This window comes from Taudactylus pleione, unplaced genomic scaffold (assembly GCF_031769625.1).
Source record: "Taudactylus pleione unplaced genomic scaffold, aTauple2 ptg000464l, whole genome shotgun sequence".
Lineage (NCBI taxonomy): Eukaryota > Metazoa > Chordata > Amphibia > Anura > Myobatrachidae > Taudactylus > Taudactylus pleione.
The window spans coordinates 4,613,956-4,632,751 of NW_028284866.1; the positions used below are offsets into that span (position 1 = coordinate 4,613,956).

Consider the following 18,796-nt stretch of genomic DNA (forward strand, 5'->3'; position numbering starts at 1 on the left):
CAGTGTTACCTTCTACATTAATGTCTGTCGTCGCTGAAGCTATACAGTGTTACCTTCTACATTAATGTCTGTAGTCGCTGAAGCTATATAGTGTTACCAAATACATTAATGTCTGTAGTCGCTGAAGCAATACAGTGTTACCAAATACATTAATGTCTGTAGCCCCTGAAGCTATACAGTGTTACCAACTACATTGATGTCTGTAGTCGCTGAAGCCATACAGTGTTACCAACTACATTAATGTCTGTAGTCGCTGAAGCCATACAGTGTTACCTTGTACATTAATGTCTGTAGTCGCTGAAGCTATACAGTGTTACCAAATACATTAATGTCTGTAGTCGCTGAAGCAATACAGTGTTACCAAATACATTAATGTCTGTAGCCCCTGAAGCTATACAGTGTTACCAACTACATTGATGTCTGTAGTCGCTGAAGCCATACAGTGTTACCAACTACATTAATGTCTGTAGTCCCTGAACCCATACAGTGTTACAGTCTACATTAATGTCTGTAGTCGCTGAAGCCATACAGTGTTACCAACCACATTAATATCTGTAGTCGCTGAAGCTATACAGTGTTACCAACCACATTAATGTCTGTAGTCGCTGAAGCCATACAGTGTCACCTACTACATTAATGTCTGTAGTCGCTGAAGCTATACAGTGTTACCACTACATTAATGTCTGTAGTCCCTGAAGCCATACAGTGTTACCTTCTACATTAATGTCTGTAGTCCCTGAAGCTACACAGTGTTACCAACTACATTAATGTCTGTAGTCCCTGAAGCTATACAGTGTAACCAACTGCATTAATGTCTGTAGTCTCTGAAGCTATACAGTGTTACCTACTACATTAATGTCTGTAGTCCCTGAAGCTATACAGTGTTACCAACTACATGGATGTCTGTAGTCGCTGAAGCCATACAGTGTTACCAACCACATTAATGTCTGTAGTCGCTGAAGCCATACAGTGTTACCTACTACATTAATGTCTGTAGTCACTGAAGCTATACAGTGTTACCAACCACATTAATGTCTGTAGTCGCTGAAGCTATACAATGTTACCAACCACATTAACGTCTGTAGTCGCTGAAGCCATACAGTGTTACCTACTACATTAATGTCTGTAGTCCCTGAAGCTATACAGTGTTACCAACCACATTAATATCTGTAGTCGCTGAAGCCATACAGTGTTACCTACTACATTAATGTCTGTAGTCGCTGAAGCTATTAAATGTTACCAACCACATTAATGTCTGTAGTCGCTGAAGCCATACAGTGTTACCAACCACATTAATGTCTGTAGTCGCTGAAGCTATACAGTGTTACCAACCACATTAATATCTGTAGTCACTAAAGCCATACAGTGTTACCTACTACATTAATGTCTGTAGTCGCTGAAGCTATACAATGTTACCAACCACATTAATGTCTGTAGTCGCTGAAGCCATACAGTGTTACCAACTACATTAATGTCTGTAGTCCCTGAACCCATACAGTGTTACCAACTACATTAATGTCTGTAGTCGCTGATGCCATACTGTGTTACCAACTACATTAATGTCTGTAGTCCCTGAAGCTATACAGTGTTACCAACCACATTAATGTCTATAGTCGCTGAAGTCATACAGTGTTACCAACCACATTAATATCTGTAGTCGCTGAAGCTATACAGTGTTACCAACCACATTAATGTCTGTAGTCGCTGAAGCCATTCAGTGTCACCTACTACATTAATGTCTGTAGTCGCTGAAGCTATACAGTGTTACCAACCACATTAATGTCTGTAGTCGCTGAAGCCATACAGTGTTACCTACCACATTAATGTCTGTAATCGCTGAAGCTATACAGTGTTACCAACCACATTAATGTCTGTAGTCCCTGAAGCTATACAGTGTTACCAACCACATTAATATCTTTAGCCGCTGAAGCCATACAGTGTTACCTACTACATTAATGTCTGTACTCCCTGAACCCATACAGTGTTACCAACTACATTAATGTCTGTAGTCGCTGATGCCATACAGTGTTACCACTACATTAATGTCTGTAGTCCCTGAAGCCATACAGTTTTACCACTACATTAATGTCTGTAGTCCCTGAAGCCATACAGTGTTACCTTCTACATTAATGTCTGTAGTCCCTGAAGCTATACAGTGTTACCAACTACATTAATGTCTGTAGTCCCTGAAGCTATACAGTGTAACCAACTGCATTAATGTCTGTAGTCTCTGAAGCTATACAGTGTTACCTACTACATTAATGTCTGTAGTCCCTGAAGCTATACAGTGTTACCAACTACATGGATGTCTGTAGTCGCTGAAGCCATACAGTGTTGAAGCCATACAGTGTTACCAACTACATTAATGTCTGTAGTCGCTGATGCCATACAGTGTTACCTTCTAAATTAATGTGTGTAGTCGCTGAAGCCATACAGTGTTACCAACTACATTAATGTCTGTTGTCGCTGAAGCCATACAGTGTTACCTTCTACATTAATGTCTGTAGCCGCTGAAGCCATACTGTGTTACCTTCTACATTAATGTCTGTAGTCGCTGAAGCTATACAGTGTTACCAAATACATTAATGTCTGTAGTAGCTGAAGCTATACAGTGTTACCAAATACATGAATGTCTGTAGTCCCTGAAGCTATACAGTGTTACCTTCTACATTAATGTCTGTAGTCGCTGAAGCCATACAGTGTTACCTTCTACATTAATGTCTGTAGTCGCTGAAGCCATACAGTGTTACCTTCTACATTAATGTCTGTAGTCGCTGAAGCCATACAGTGTTACCTACTAAATTAATGTCTGTAGTCACTGAAGCTATACAGTGTTACCAACCACATTAATGTCTGTAGTCGCTGAAGCTATACAATGTTACCAACCACATTAACGTCTGTAGTCGCTGAAGCCATACAGTGTTACCTACTACATTAATGTCTGTAGTCCCTGAAGCTATACAGTGTTACCAACCACATTAATATCTGTAGTCGCTGAAGCCATACAGTGTTACCTACTACATTAATGTCTGTAGTCGCTGAAGCTATTAAATGTTACCAACCACATTAATGTCTGTAGTCGCTGAAGCCATACAGTGTTACCAACCACATTAATGTCTGTAGTCGCTGAAGCTATACAGTGTTACCAACCACATTAATATCTGTAGTCACTAAAGCCATACAGTGTTACCTACTACATTAATGTCTGTAGTCGCTGAAGCTATACAATGTTACCAACCACATTAATGTCTGTAGTCGCTGAAGCCATACAGTGTTACCAACTACATTAATGTCTGTAGTCCCTGAACCCATACAGTGTTACCAACTACATTAATGTCTGTAGTCCCTGAAGCTATACAGTGTTACCAACCACATTAATGTCTATAGTCGCTGAAGTCATACAGTGTTACCAACCACATTAATATCTGTAGTCGCTGAAGCTATACAGTGTTACCAACCACATTAATGTCTGTAGTCGCTGAAGCCATACAGTGTCACCTACTACATTAATGTCTGTAGTCGCTGAAGCTATACAGTGTTACCAACCACATTAATGTCTGTAGTCGCTGAAGCCATACAGTGTTACCTACCACATTAATGTCTGTAATCGCTGAAGCTATACAGTGTTACCAACCACATTAATGTCTGTAGTCGCTGAAGCTATACAGTGTTACCAACCACATTAATATCTTTAGCCGCTGAAGCCATACAGTATTACCACTACATTAATGTCTGTAGTCCCTGAAGCCATACAGTGTTACCACTACATTAATGTCTGTAGTCCCTGAAGCCATACAGTGTTACCTTCTACATTAATGTCTGTAGTCCCTGAAGCTATACAGTGTTACCAACTACATTAATGCCTGTAGTCCCTGAAGCTATACAGTGTAACCAACTGCATTAATGTCTGTAGTCTCTGAAGCTATACAGTGTTACCTACTACATTAATGTCTGTAGTCCCTGAAGCTATACAGTGTTACCAACTACATGGATGTCTGTAGTCTCTGAAGCCATACAGTGTTACCAACTACATTAATGTCTGTAGTCGCTGATGCCATACAGTGTTACCTTCTAAATGAATGTGTGTAGTCGCTGAAGCCATACAGTGTTACCAACTACATTAATGTCTGTTGTCGCTGAAGCCATACAGTGTTACCTTCTACATTAATGTCTGTAGCCACTGAAGCCATACAGTGTTACCTTCTACATTAATGTCTGTAGTCGCTGAAGCTATACAGTGTTACCAAATACATTAATGTCTGTAGTCGCTGAAGCTATACAGTGTTACCAAATACATGAATGTCTGTAGTCCCTGAAGCCATACAGTTTTACCTTCTACATTAATGTCTGTAGTCGCTGAAGCCATACAGTGTTACCTTCTACATTAATGTCTGTAGTCGCTGAAGCTATACAGTGTTACCAAATACATTAATGTCTGTAGTCGCTGAAGCTATACAGTGTTACCAACCACATTAATATATGTAGTCGCTGAAGCTATACAGTGTTACCAACCACATTAATGTCTTTAGTTGCTGAAGCCATACAGTGTTACTAACTACATTAATGTCTGTAGTCCATGATTCCATATTGTGTTACCTACTACATTAATGTCTGTAGTCCCTGAAGGCATACAGTGTTACCAACTACATTAATGTGTGTAGTCGCTGAAGCTATACAGTGTTTCCAACTACATGAATGTCTGTAGTCCCTGAAGCCATACAGTGTTACCAACTACATTAATGTCTGTAGTCCATGAAGTTATACAGTGTTACCAACTACATTAATGTCTGTAGTCGCTGAAGCTATACAGTGTTACCAACTACATTAATGTCTGTGGTCCCTGAAGCTATACAGTGTTACCAAATACATTAATGTCTGTAGTCGCTGAAGCTATACAGTGTTACCAACTACATTAATGTCTGTAGTCCCTGAAGCTATACAGTGTTACCAACTACATTAATGTCTGTAGTCGCTGAAGCTATACAGTGTTACCAACTACATTAATGTCTGTAGTCACTGAAGCTATACAGTGTTACCAACTACATTAATGTCTGTAGTCGCTGTTTTTATTTTAAATACAATATTGCTCTTTGAATCTGGTTATTGTCATTTAGTGTCTGATAATGTTTTGCAACAATGCTCTCTCCTGCTGTCCAAATTACAATTAAGCAGTTAATAATATTTGTGATATATCCTTATTCTAATTATCTTACAAGAAAACAATTGAACTTGAAATAAACCAGTCAAAATAAAGTGAGCCATATGTTTCAAGCTAGGGCTTCTTCTTTGAAATACTGAAATACTGCTGCCCCCTGCTGGCTTTGAATGAGTCAAACATGTCTGCGGAAACCTTTTTTTTTTCTTTTATTACAGTACATTGTATTTGATTTAGAGAACCTAGTGATGCAATTGTAAGTATACAAAAGGGTAAAAGCAGAATTAGTCTACCATTGGCTAAGGGCCTGATTCAGAGTTGTACTCTGTCGCAACTGCGACTTTTTACGCAGCTGCAATGCAATTGCCACAGCCGCCAGAAGATGTATTGAGACCCACGTGCGGCTTTCCAAATCCGAGTGTCTGCACATCAGTTGATCAGCGCTTTCTGGGTAAGCCTATGGCTACTCAGAATGGATGACGTAACTAAGATGTCAGCACCAGGGAGCTTGCGTACAAATATGCGGTCACTGGATCACTGACACGCCTATAAACGTGGTTGCGACACGCCCATGTTTCACTAACCACAACTCCTTTATTACTTGTGAGTTTGAAAGTGCAAGCCTGTCCCGCCCACTGTTCTAGTGTCATCATTAGTATCACTACCAGCCCTATGCTAGGTGCAATGGATCCCTCAGAACCAGGCATCCCTTCCTCATACACATGCCTCAGAATCGCCTGGAGCTTTACATACACGTCCATGACACTCTGTCAGTAGTTGCCGCTAAGTGCGGACACCTCCGATTGTTGGGGGTCTGCGCATGTGTAGAACGGATCCTGTATGATCGCTCAAACTGCCAAAGTATGCAAATCCCGCAATCGCACAGCAAGGCATTAATTAGCACACCCACTATGTCTTGGTGTGCGATCGCGGTGTGTATGCAGACGCCCACTAGCCTGTCTTAAGACGCCACTTTCCCTTCACAATACACTTAATCTCCAGGAAGTGTATGCAACAATCAGTAACATCAAGAACCATCGGATGCTTATGCAGCACTTGTGGCTGACCATACCCTACTGCAAGCACTGTGAGTGCTGCAGTGTGTAATGCAGCCATGTGATGTGTATTATGCTGCATCTTAATTATGCACGCCTCTGAAACGGCGTTAAGATGCACAGACACGCCTGCGTTTGCACCTCCACTCCCCTGTTTCCACCGACCAACCCCTGTCACCACCCACAAATGCCTCGTCCTGTTAGTCAAGCTAGCAAGGCGTCTATGCACAAGGGGCGATCGCCTGGCGATCACATGAACTGGTTCACGCACTGCAATGCGTGCGCATGCACACATAGCAAACATCGGCTGACTGCGTGTAAATGCATCCTAGCGAGCGGGTCTGAATCGGGCCCAAAGTCCCCCCTTAGCCACAGCATGATTGACAGGCGTGCTGAGACTCCCTGGACCCGGCTGTTCAGTTCTGAAGGCCAGGCTGAGTAAGTTTCTGCTCACACAACCTGGCCCATGCAGCAACCATTGTGACCATCGCCATTGTCATGATGGTGATCCGAGGCAGGGTCTACGGATGCTGAACTCGGATCGCAGGCGTATGCAGGAGGCATACAGGCAGCTCATACAGACACCTCCTGCTGCATTTGCATTTTAGTTGGACATTATTGCACAGCCGTTTCCCTTCTTCCCCAGTTGGTTCCAAATCAGGAGGTGCATCCGTTTTCACAGACATGTGTGATTCAGAATCACCCCCAGTGTTAGATATCTTGGCAAATCAAACAGTCTGTGATATGGTTCATAAAACAACTCATGGGCTGTTTTGTCTTTTTAGTCTTTTTGAGAAATAGTATTTCCTAAATCAGTGTCAATCAGGATACTTAATATGATAACCAGGATAAAGCTACATAAAAAGTTCAGAAATAGTGATCAAACTGTTAGATAATTAAAAACCTACAGCTGATTTCTACATTTTTGTTCAAAGTGAAAATGTGTTATTTCTTTTGTCACATAATATACAATATTTATATCACAGCTAAAACAAAATCCCTTTTTTAATATTTGAAAGCATTTATTTAAATTTATAATTTGTGACAAAGTGACAACTCCATTCCTGTTCTGCAGAATAACTTCATGTAGTGTGTTTAAGGCAGTGGTTCCCAAACTTTTTGAATCACGGCGCCCTAGAGTATCAGCATTGTTTTCATGGCACCCCTAAGCCAAAAGTTTGTTATTGAGAAATTCAGAATTTTTTTTTAGTAAACTAGTAAAGTGAAGTAAATTGTGTTTACCTGTCAACCTTAGGTTCAGTAATGTGGTGATGGACAGGTTTGTGCTTCTGTTTGTCCGCATATTTACATTACATTGACCATAAATAATTTGATTTGGTTCTGGACCACCATCCTGAGGCACCCCTGCAAGTGTCTCGAGGCACCCCAGGGTGCCACAGCGCTTAGGCCCCCATATACTAACGAGTTTTATCACCAGACAAGTGATACATTTCACTGTGTATGATAATTGGTGCTCTAGCATATCAGCTCCCAACTGTCATTTTTCTAACAGTTGGGAGCTGATTGGCATTAGCACCAATTATCATACACAGTGAAATTTATCACTCATTTATGTGATAAAACTTGTTAGTAAATGAGGCCCACAGTTTGGGAACCACTGGTTTAAGATGATTGAATGAAAGTGACTAGAACACACACACATTAATATAGTAAACCTGTTACAACTGTTTTTTTAACAGTTAAATTATACTTGTGGCAGAATCACCAGAGGTGGCACGGGTGAGCAGCAGATTCTGTGTGGTGCAGGACAGGAGGCCAGTGTCCAGTCCTGCATGTGGCAGGTAGGACCACAAATCTCAGAGACTGTGAGAGACTTTCATGCAGGTTAGCTGCTTCTGTAGAGAGGGTTCAAGAAGTGAGCTAGTGCCCTATGAGAGGGGTAGGTTTGTTTATTATTTTTCTGTTTCCTTATTTCACATGCTGGAAGTAAAGCATCACTTTTGTTTATTTAACTGGAATGCTACATGTGGACTCTGCATCTACTCACTGCTCCACTGACCCCAGTCTACCGAGCTAATTAACCCCAAGTATCACAACTGCATTGAATATTGATCTTAATGAGAGTCAACTAGCTGTTAGGGTTTCCAACCTTCTACCCAATAGTTACTAGTGACACTGACAAAGGCGTACACTATGAATTAACTCCTGCTAGTACAAGCTGATAGGGGTTGAGAACACAAACCTGGGCATTTAATAGCCTTCTGGCTTGTTCAGCCCTCAGTTATCCTAAACCAACTATTGTTTAATGTGCCGCACCCTCCTACCCCTAGTGCAGTTTATATTCCAAAAACACAACCCTGTTTTAACTATAAGGGGTATATTGTCAGACTTGTATTAGTTTGTGAACCCAGTGTCTGAAGAAAGTCTGTATTGGTGTCTTGAGGTGTATATAGGAAGCTGGCAGGTCTAAGGAGACCTCCTGTCATGAGATAGAGAATACCTCCCTGACCGGGAATCAAACCCGGGTCTCGGCTGAGAGATGCTGAATCGTACCTGCTAGACCACCAGGAACTTCAGTGTTGGAGACATGCTGATATGTGTTGCAGGGAAGAGTGGAACACTAGTTTAACCAGGCTGGTACTGGATTATTACTGAAGATGTTATATAGTGACTCTTCTTACTTGAGACTGTAACCGGAGATGCTGGAGTGGTAGATCCTAGCAATGGATTAACCAGGCTGGAACTGGGTTGTCGCTGTAGTCCAGGATCTGGGAGCACTCAGACGATAGCAGGACCGGAATGGGTAGTGGAAACTGGTACCAGGAAAAGAACAGATGGAGAGGAACCAGCAGGCTCACTGGCAGCAGGGAGGATACTGTTTGGGGTAACTGGAACCGGCAGAGATTACCTGTGCAGCCAGTGGGATAGCTGACACAGGTCAGGGCCGCAACTAGGGTGGGGGCTAGAGGTGCACGTGCACCGGGTGCCGGATTGCAGGGGGTGAAAAAAGCTGACTCGAGGTGGCTTGGGGGCTGCAGATTCAGGAAACGGCCATCCAAAAATGGCCGCCGCCAAAGAGGAAACAAATGCTAGAGGTCCTTACTTGCCATCTAATGTCTCCTTGGTGGCGGACGTTTTTGGATGGCCGTTTTTAGCAGATTCCATGCGGACTAGTCGTCCATATGGACTCTGCTGAAAACGGCCATCCAAAAATGGCTGCCGCCTAGGAGGAGACAGATGCTAGAGGTCCTACTGGCGCTGCCGGGAGAAAATGCTGAAAGCTGCATCTTCTCCTGTGAAATCCCCTGGCAACGATCATAAACCCCCTGGCAACGAGCATAAACCCCCTGGCAACGAGCATGAAACCCCTGGCAACGAGCATTAAACCCCTGGCAACGAGCATGAAACCCCTGCCAACGAGCATAAACCCCCTGGCAACAAGCATGTAACCAATGACAATAAGCATAAACCTCCTGGCAACAAGCATAAACCCCCTGGCAACGAGCATGGAAACGGTAATGAGCATAAAACCCCTGACAACGAGCAGGTAATTTTAAAGTAATTAGAAGCTTTACTGTGGGGTATAAAATGGTGTTTCGGGAAAATATGTAAGTGGCACTTTGGTAATAGGCATTACAGTGTGTGACATAATGTGTAATGGGCATTATGGTGTGTGGAACAATGTAAGTCACTATACCAGGGACGTCTGAGTAGTGCACATCCTTATAGAGGAGCAAGGACAAACTCCAGGTACAGGAAGGGAGGGGGCGCAAAATTGCTGCCTTGCCCCGGGTGACAGATATCCTAGTTTCGGCCCTGCACAAGTGTAGAACACTCACAGAGATCCGTGCAGCAATCTGGAATAAAACTGCACAAACAGGAATGCAATAGGAGCACAGTATAGTTTACTCAGCAAGGACTGAGGATAGACATTATACTGGCAATTAGGTAGAGTTGGGATTTATACCCCTGGTTTCCCCAGGATAGGCTGAGCTGAGTCAGGTGGTACAGGGAGGCTCAGGCTGCCACTCAATTGGACGCTGCAGTCAGCTGATCGGGACTTGTTATCACAGAACTTTAGCACAGGCTTTGATGTTGTCTGAGGCCTAGCAGGCCAGGAAATACTGCAGCCTGTATGAACAGGATGTGACAGAGAGTGCTGGCAGAATAGGTAAGTGACTCGACGGCAAGGAAAACAGATCCAGGTTGTGACATATATTTACTAAACTGCATTTTTAGAAATGGAGTTATTGCAAATAGCAACCAATCAGATTCTAGCTATTATTTTCTAGAAGGTGCTAGATAAATTATAAGTAGAATCTGATTGGTTGCTATGGACAACAACTCCATTTTTAAAAACCCGCACTTTAGTAAATATTCCTCTAAGAGGTGATGTCCAGACCCACTGTAGGATCAGTATGTATTACAATTGTTAATGGGAGTGGCCCTGACTCTCTCGCGCCATTGATGTTGATGGCCACTGGCTGCTGTGTTTCTCACCAAATCAGGGCTCACCAAGGAACCGTAGCATGCCACCATAGGAACCGCCTAACAGGCTGCCAATACCCTGAAATCTGACCCACCAACAAACACGCTTAATCAAATGTGGCCCAGGTGATATAAATGGGCATAACGGAACTGTGTCATGTTATATAGAAGTTAACTTTCTGACCTTCCAGGAGCTTTACAAACTTACCAACCACAGAATGTACCTTATGATGGGCCTCATCAATTACCACCACCTTAGACACATTTAGCCACACCCATCAGGTAGCTAGATTACACAACAGTATTCTCAATGTATGCTTTTAAAACAGCAGCCATGTTAGCCATAATAACCAGATTTACATTGCGCAAGGTCATTCCCTTACAAGTGAAGTACAAGAACCTGAGGAACCACAAATTGACAGAAAATCTCATCCAAAGACCCTTGCAGGAACCAAATTCATTGATCTCCCTTAGCACCAACAGAAAATACTCTGAGAAGCCCAAAAACAAAAGAGTGTCCAACTATCCAAACCTTTCAGGGTTTGATAACTCTATCTGCAAGAAGGGGAGGGAAGGAATGGGATACAACAACAAAATATGCAACAAACAGGTAAATAAACATTGGCACCAATGTATTGTCTTTCAATTCTTAGATATCCACCATAAGACTTGGATGGTTGTATCTTTCACTTCGTTGTCTCAGTATTTAAGATCAAGTAAAAACAAAGATAAAAGCAAGGAAAGTACATAACTGGTAACAAAAATTATAACAGTAACACATCAACACGGTATGTCAACAAAGGCTATCCTGATGAAGGTAAAACAAACTGTAACCAACCTACCATGACCATCAGCCAACAGGCAGAGTAAGTGGAAGAACAAGGTGAAATACCTTCATGCTCCCACAACGATGGCAGGCAGCAAAACCAATGCAGGGAGCAACCAATCAAACTTGTGAGAGCCCAATTTACTTTTTATATCATCTGAACCTTCAACCTTGATACTATTAACTGAACAGACCACCACAGCTGCAGATATCGCTCCCCCGACTGAATGAATGAGTACTATAATCCTTGACGCAAAGATCAACAGCCACAACACAACACTTTTTAATTACCTCACATTGGTACTTGGTCAAAGAGGGTGAATCCTCGTGTGACAGCCATACTGACCTGCTGGGATGGTGCACTGGGCAAACATCAGAGTCGGCACGGGTGGACCGTGTCACCCAAAGACCTTAATACGATTGATTTGTCTTGGACTGGTGAATTGCACAACAAGGAACTGTGAAAAAGCATCCCCGAAAAAGTGAATGTTTTAGAAGCTGCAATGAGAGATAACCCGGGACACTTGGGCAGTGACCACACGGATATAGATATATATATATACAGGCTGTGTGTATAAGATGTGTATATATATATATATATATATATATATAGATATATATACAGGCTGTGTGTATAAAGTGTATATAGATATATATATAAAGGCTGTGTGTATAAGGTGTATGTATATATAGATATACTGTATATACAGGCTGTGTGTATAAGGTGTATATACTGTAGATATATATATATATATATATATATATATGTGTAACCCTGGTTAGAGTTACGGAGATAATTCATATATACAATTGAAACAGGTATATATTTTCATTCATCTATTTACAGCAAAATGCCATTTATGAAGTAAATGTTAAATATACTGTAGGGATAGATGTGATGTGTAAATATAAGTAAATATGTGGAAATGTATGTACCCTGTGCATGTTAGATATCTATGATGTCAGTGGACTTTGGTGCTTCATGCTGCAGATATACATTTCACAGACATTGGTGATAGTTGCAGAAGGGGGCGGAGTAATATAGATGGGAGTGAATTGGTTCCTGTCAGGAAAATAGGATCCGGTGAGAGGGAGGACATATAACAGCTGTTAGCAGCAGTTGAGAGGCAGTCTCCTGATCCCTCCCTCCAGTGCCTGCCCTCCTGTGACCCGGGCAGCCAGTGAGCAGCTATGAGCTGCCGGGCACAGGGGGGCAGAGCCGGAGACCAGCCGGAGCGGGGGAAGAAGGTGGGACAGCAGCACCCACCTTGTCATGTCAATGATGCCAGAGAGGCGGCGTCGCGGGAGGTGGACCCGCACCGATCTGGGTGATCCCTGGTGAGAGGAGGCGGCTGGCTCAGACAGCAGGCCAATGGTCGCAGTGGGACTGCCGGCGTCATGGAGCAGGCGCCGGCTACAGTTGGCCAGGAGGTGTCCCCCTGTGATGGAGGTCTGAGAGGCGGGTCCTGGGCAGGCAAATCAGCCTAAATTCAGGCTGACTGCAGAGGCTGAAGCAAGCAGCAGCTCCCACTACAAAGGACAGCCCGGAGGCTGTATCTTTGTACCGCAGGGCTGTGTGTACAAATACAAGCACCACACTCACAATAATCACCAGCTGCCCTTCATACATTACTCAAAGGCTTAATTTCTGCCTAATCATATACCCGACTTACTAGCAAGCTGAGGCAGCAAAGAGTAGGGACCAAAAGGGATAGATAACTCAATATCTATTACAGACTGGGACTTAGGAAAAAAAAAGCTATTCCCTCAGGGAATACAGGAAGAATTTGCAGCCTGAGGCAGATATAAGTCAGGGGAGTTGGTGTATGTATCTACTGTACTATCTATAATAGTGCCAGTTACACTTATAATCCACAGCACACAGCACCAAACTCGGGTTGTTGCATTGGCAGGACTGCTGTATAAATATAATTATTTTGGAGTATGGTTATGTTCATTGTGACTGTAATGGAATAACCCCACAGGACTATATTTGTTGATATTGCAAGGCTTATATACTTACCAAGGTACCGGCATAAGCACATTATATGGACTTAGATATATTGTGGAGGGGAGTCCAGTTATACTAATCTATGACATGACAAAGTCTATAATCTATAACTTATAATCCACAGCACACAGCACCAAACTCGGGTTGTTGCATTGGCAGGACTGCTGTATAAATATAATTATTTTGGAGTATGGTTATGTTCATTGTGACTGTAATGGAATAACCCCACAGGACTATATTTGTTGATATTGCAAGGCTTATATACTTACCAAGGTACCGGCATAAGCACATTATATGGACTTAGATATATTGTGGAGGGGAGTCCAGTTATACTAATCTATGACATGACAAAGTCTATAATACGACCAAGGAAAAGTGAAGGCTTGCTAGAGGAAAAGCCCCATAAGGATAATTAACAAAGACAATATCTACACTTCAGAAACTGAACCGGGACTATAAACTCTGGATTGGAACTATTTATAAATATAGTCTCCTAACTAATGTTATAACATTGTTTAAGTTTAAGGGTTTTGTATATTAAGCAATGTATTGATGTAATAGATGGAGTTGTGTTTATCCTCTGTATATTAACAGCAGTTTATATGCAAAGTACAAGTGAAGATCCTTTACTTATATTCCTTATAAAAGTAACTTTAATGTTTTTTAACTACTGTGTGTTTACTTACCTGGAGTGATTACGGTGGGAGATCATTACTGCGGAATCCGTGGAAGGAAAAGACATTGGTGGTAAATGTGAAGTGAAATGATGCAGTATTGTATGTGATTACTCATTATCTATACACCACACTATATATTCTATCACTGGGTTTTCCCAGGTGAGCCCTTTTGACATTCAAAATAATTAACCTGGGTGGAGGCACTGACAATGGGAACGTACACCACCAATAGAGGGTAAGGGTGGGTACATTAGGAGTAACAAAGGTGGTAGTAACCTGGTGACCCTTTAGTGGTAAAAAGGGGGGTTACATATATATATACAGGCTGTGTGTATAAGGTATATAGGAAGGAAACATAAATTAATTCTGTGTTTAGATTTGGATCCCATTCCCAGGATATATAATTATGCTATGCAAATAATCCAAACAACGGAATATTCCGATATCCAAACTACCCCTGGTTCTGAGCATTTTGGATATGGGGGACTCAACCTGTACTGTATATACAGCTGAAGGAAATCCCCTGGAATTGCCACTACAGGTTCATGTATCACTCCCACCTAAATACTCTATTAGTCAAATTAAACCTTGATGCTGTCTGACAGACACACTGCTCTTCAGTGAAACCTTCAGTGGCTTAAATATCTTAATGCCTTAATAAGCTAGGGCAGCAAAACCTATCGTTCACAAACGGTGAACTCTATGGAAGTTAACGTTATATTTTACCTTAATTAGTAACTTCCTCCCCTGATACTAAGTAGAACAGTTACACTACTAGTGCCTTCTGTACAATAGACATTAGTGTTCACTCTAGGATTTTTTTAGGGCAGGGTGCAGACTACCGAGGAGGGCACATTTTTCAGTCGGGAGGGCACATTTTTCAGTCTGGAGGGCACTTTTTAAATGACAAAGGTAACGTTTTGTACATAATGCTTAAACAGAAAGTGTTGACATACCAAATTTTATACAAAGACACCCGGATGCTTATTCTTTCAATCCTTTTGTTTTTAATGCTCACTGATTTTAAAGCACACATGTTTTTGAAAGTGAAGACTTGCATACAATAATAAAAGGATATAATTTAGAGATTTAAATTACCAATGTAGTTTTACTTACTGTACCACTAACAATTTTCTTCAAAATAAAGCAATAGCACCATCTCCATGTAGTTTGTGCTGCTCATCTAATGTCCTACAGTATGTTGCAGCATGGGATCTGTAGTGCAGAGGAAGTGATAGCTGTCTATCACAGAAGGGTCCAACTCTTTATCCAGGGTCAGCTGGATGTCTCCGTGTCACTGGCATTATTTCCCTTGTAGGGGCAACGCAAAAGCTGAAAAAGAGAATCATACATTAACTCAATGCATATTACCAGAGTCCTTTTGTACTCGATTCACAGTTCCTCAAAGCACAGCTTATTCTTTTGAGAAGATCATGATCTTTTTTGTTCATAATTCTTTCACATAAAATGAAGGTGTGCTTTGAAGAAACAAGAAGTAAGTGCAAAAAGGACTCTGATAACATGATTTCAGGACATATTTAGGCCCATACATCCTCCATCTAGCAATTTCCCCCCACTTTTTGTCTCAATACTCACCAGTGTAAACATGAAAATGGCAGTCTCCACTGGCTGGGCTCCTTGTAGCTTGGGTGGGTCAGGTCAGATACACTGTGTTCGCTTTTAGCAGGAAATCTAGATTTCAGGCGTTTCTGGTGATATAGTGTGGTGGGTGGCCAGCGTTGACTGGGTAGAAGAAAAGATTCTTCTTTTTTTCATCCAGTGCCTCACAGCCTCTCTCAAGTTTACCTTGCCATTCAGCTTTATGGCTAATAAACTGTTCACATTTTCCACCTTGAGACGATTTCTGTGTTCAGTTAAGATCAACTTCACTTGTGAAAAAGTCTTTTCTATTTCTGCAGTTGAGAGTGGAAGAACACAGCCAATTCCAACAAGATTCTGGATGTGAGGAAATGCTACTCCAACTGTGTCTTCAGATTTTTCCAAAGTATTGTACAGGTTGACCATGGATAATCTTTCATCATCAGAATTGTCGTCTTCATTTTCCAGGAACACAGACTTAAAATCTTCCCATTCTGATAATAAAAGGTCTTCATCCAAGTGATAAAATTCTGCAAGCTGTGCCATCTCAGCCACACCATAAAAACCAACACCTTCTCCAGTATTAAGATGTCTCATATCTAAGACACTTAACAAATTAAGTGTAGAAACATTCTGCATCCTCTCAGAAATATTTTCAACCAAGAGATCTATGAAACTTCTTGCATGCTCCTCAAAATTACAGTTTGGTGCCGATATAGGAGCCGCAATTCCAATTTTTCTTGCATTATTTTCAAGGTTCCGACAAAACTGACCCCCAGGCTTCCGTTTTAAATTTTTTAAAGCAGCAAGTGTAGTGGAAACATTGCTATGTATGGTAGCTAGATCGACATCTCGTCTTTCAAAAATCAACACAAGTTTAGAAAGTAGGCTCAGGACGTCACACAGGAAATGAATAAGTTGAAAAAAAAGAAAATGTTTTAAATGTTTCAGAAGTCCTTCTGCATTTGGACCATTCAAAAACGTTGCAGTCTTTGACTGTCCACTTACAACCGCATTTTCTAAATCCACAATGATAGATTGATAATTAATTCGTATTGAATTAATTGCATTTTCATGTGATAGCCATCTTGTGTGGCTCGCCTTTTTTATTTTGGTACCTTTGCATTTACTAAATACTTTTTGTATTTCAGCCAAGCTACTGCTTCTGACAGAGCTGTATTTGTAATATTTGTAAATGCTGGTTAATACCTCGTCCATTTTGACAAATGGTTCCAAAGACTCAAAGGTATTCTTAGTTGCAAGAGCTAAACGGTGGTTATGACAATGGATTGAAATAACCTTATCATTTTTGGTCTTTATTTTGGCAGCTACACCATCACGTTTACCAACCATTGAACTGGCGCCATCACTTCCAAATCCAACTAATTTCTCATACCCTCCACATTCTTCTACAGTCTGTGAAAGAGCATTGAAAATAGTTTCAGATTTTCCATCTGGAATTTCAGTATCGCAAATAAAGGACACTGTAACTTCTCCGTCTTTAATATATTTTGCAGCAGTAGCCAAGTGCTTTCTGTTGCTGACGTCTGTGGTTTCATCAATCATTATTGAATAGGATGGGCTCTTCTGTAAAGACAGCATAACTTGCTGTTTTTGAACACTGGCCATTGAGTTAACAAATTCATTAACTGTTTGGTAGCTTGTGTATAATGCATTTTTAGCTTTTTTAAGGGGAGCTAAAACAGGAGATTTTAACTCTTCAATGCAAAATTCAATAAATGGTTTAAAAATAGTTGTATGTGGTATATTATGTTCAATAAGAAACTCCAGACACTTCATAGCATATTCAACAGCTTTAAATTCTTCAGACTCTGGTCTATTTTTTCGGTTCTGTGAGGCTTCTGCACTTAAAGGGATCATTTCTGTTTGCATTGCCACTTTATGCATTTCAGAAACAGAGTGCCCCTTGATTTTGTCAAGCCTTACTGTGCACATACCATTATTCATCCATGGAGATTTATTGTATTTGTTATCATTACTTAGGTGTTTAGAGCACAGTTGGCAGATTAAACTCTCTCTGTCACCAATTTTTTTACAAAGAAGCCATGGGAATGTTTTTTTCCATTTTTTTTGGTATCCAACTTTATGTTTTTTTTTTTTTTTTTGAGAAGTGCTGTCCACAAGGTCATTTATTGTGTCTGTGTCATCACTAAATGAGCACCGTTCTTCTAATAGCTCAACCAAAGAGTCGTTCTCTAAATTCTGTACACAGTTGGCCAATAAAACTGTGGATTGAGAAGGCACATCTGGATCTATATTATCCTCATTTTCATTGATTTCACATGAAATCAATATGGGATCATTCAGATTGATATTTGTGTTTACTGTGGTCAATGAATTTGATGTGGAAATGATTTCATCATCTGCGTTTGCAGAGGTGCTGGGTACAGGATCTGGCTCTGCTGCATTTGTTTTCTGCAATTAATATATATATTAATGATGATTACTTATTTTCTGATTTCAGCATGAAATCATTTACAGAGCTTTTAAAATATAGTAAGTTTAGTAGTGTCGAAAATCTGTGTTCTTACCTTTATTCCTGAAAACATATCACTTATTTTCAAACATTTCCGTCCTATTTCATTGGGTTTTTTTTGATGTTCCTTAAGTTTTCTTTTAACAGTAGGCATGTTTTCTACTGTAAAGGAGATGGGGAAGAGAGTTTTAGGATACACCCTGACCGCTAACCCTGAGAACAACTGACCACTGACACAGTACACGCCTGGTACTCACCTTAGACGAGTTGAGGAGACTGCGTGGAGCCCAACTGTGGAGAGAAGTAGTTGGAGCCAGGAGCTGCTGCTTTGGATCTTATGGTGTGAAGCCCGAGGAGCGCCAGGAGGGCAGAGATGCAAGGGCGGAAGTGCCAGTTCAATTGGTTGGTAAACGTGATGGTGTACAGGTGAGAATAGGAGTTGCGTCTAGTGTAGAATAAAAAATAAAACAGCTCAACACACCCTGAGCCCTAACCCTGAAAACAACTGACCACTGACACAGTACACG

The 18,796-nt window shown here is 41.2% G+C and overlaps 1 protein-coding gene across 1 annotated transcript; it reads right to left on the minus strand.

The window, feature by feature from the left end:
- Positions 1-15,865: 15,865 nt before the first annotated feature.
- Positions 15,866-18,423, minus strand: LOC148504660 (zinc finger protein 862-like). Its single transcript, XM_088448746.1, has 2 exons — positions 18,325-18,423; positions 15,866-18,208 (listed from the first exon to the last, which is right to left on the minus strand). Exons 1-2 carry the CDS (start codon positions 18,421-18,423, stop codon positions 15,866-15,868), a joined length of 2,442 nt encoding a protein of 813 aa, XP_088304872.1.
- Between the last annotated feature and the right edge of the window lie 373 nt (positions 18,424-18,796).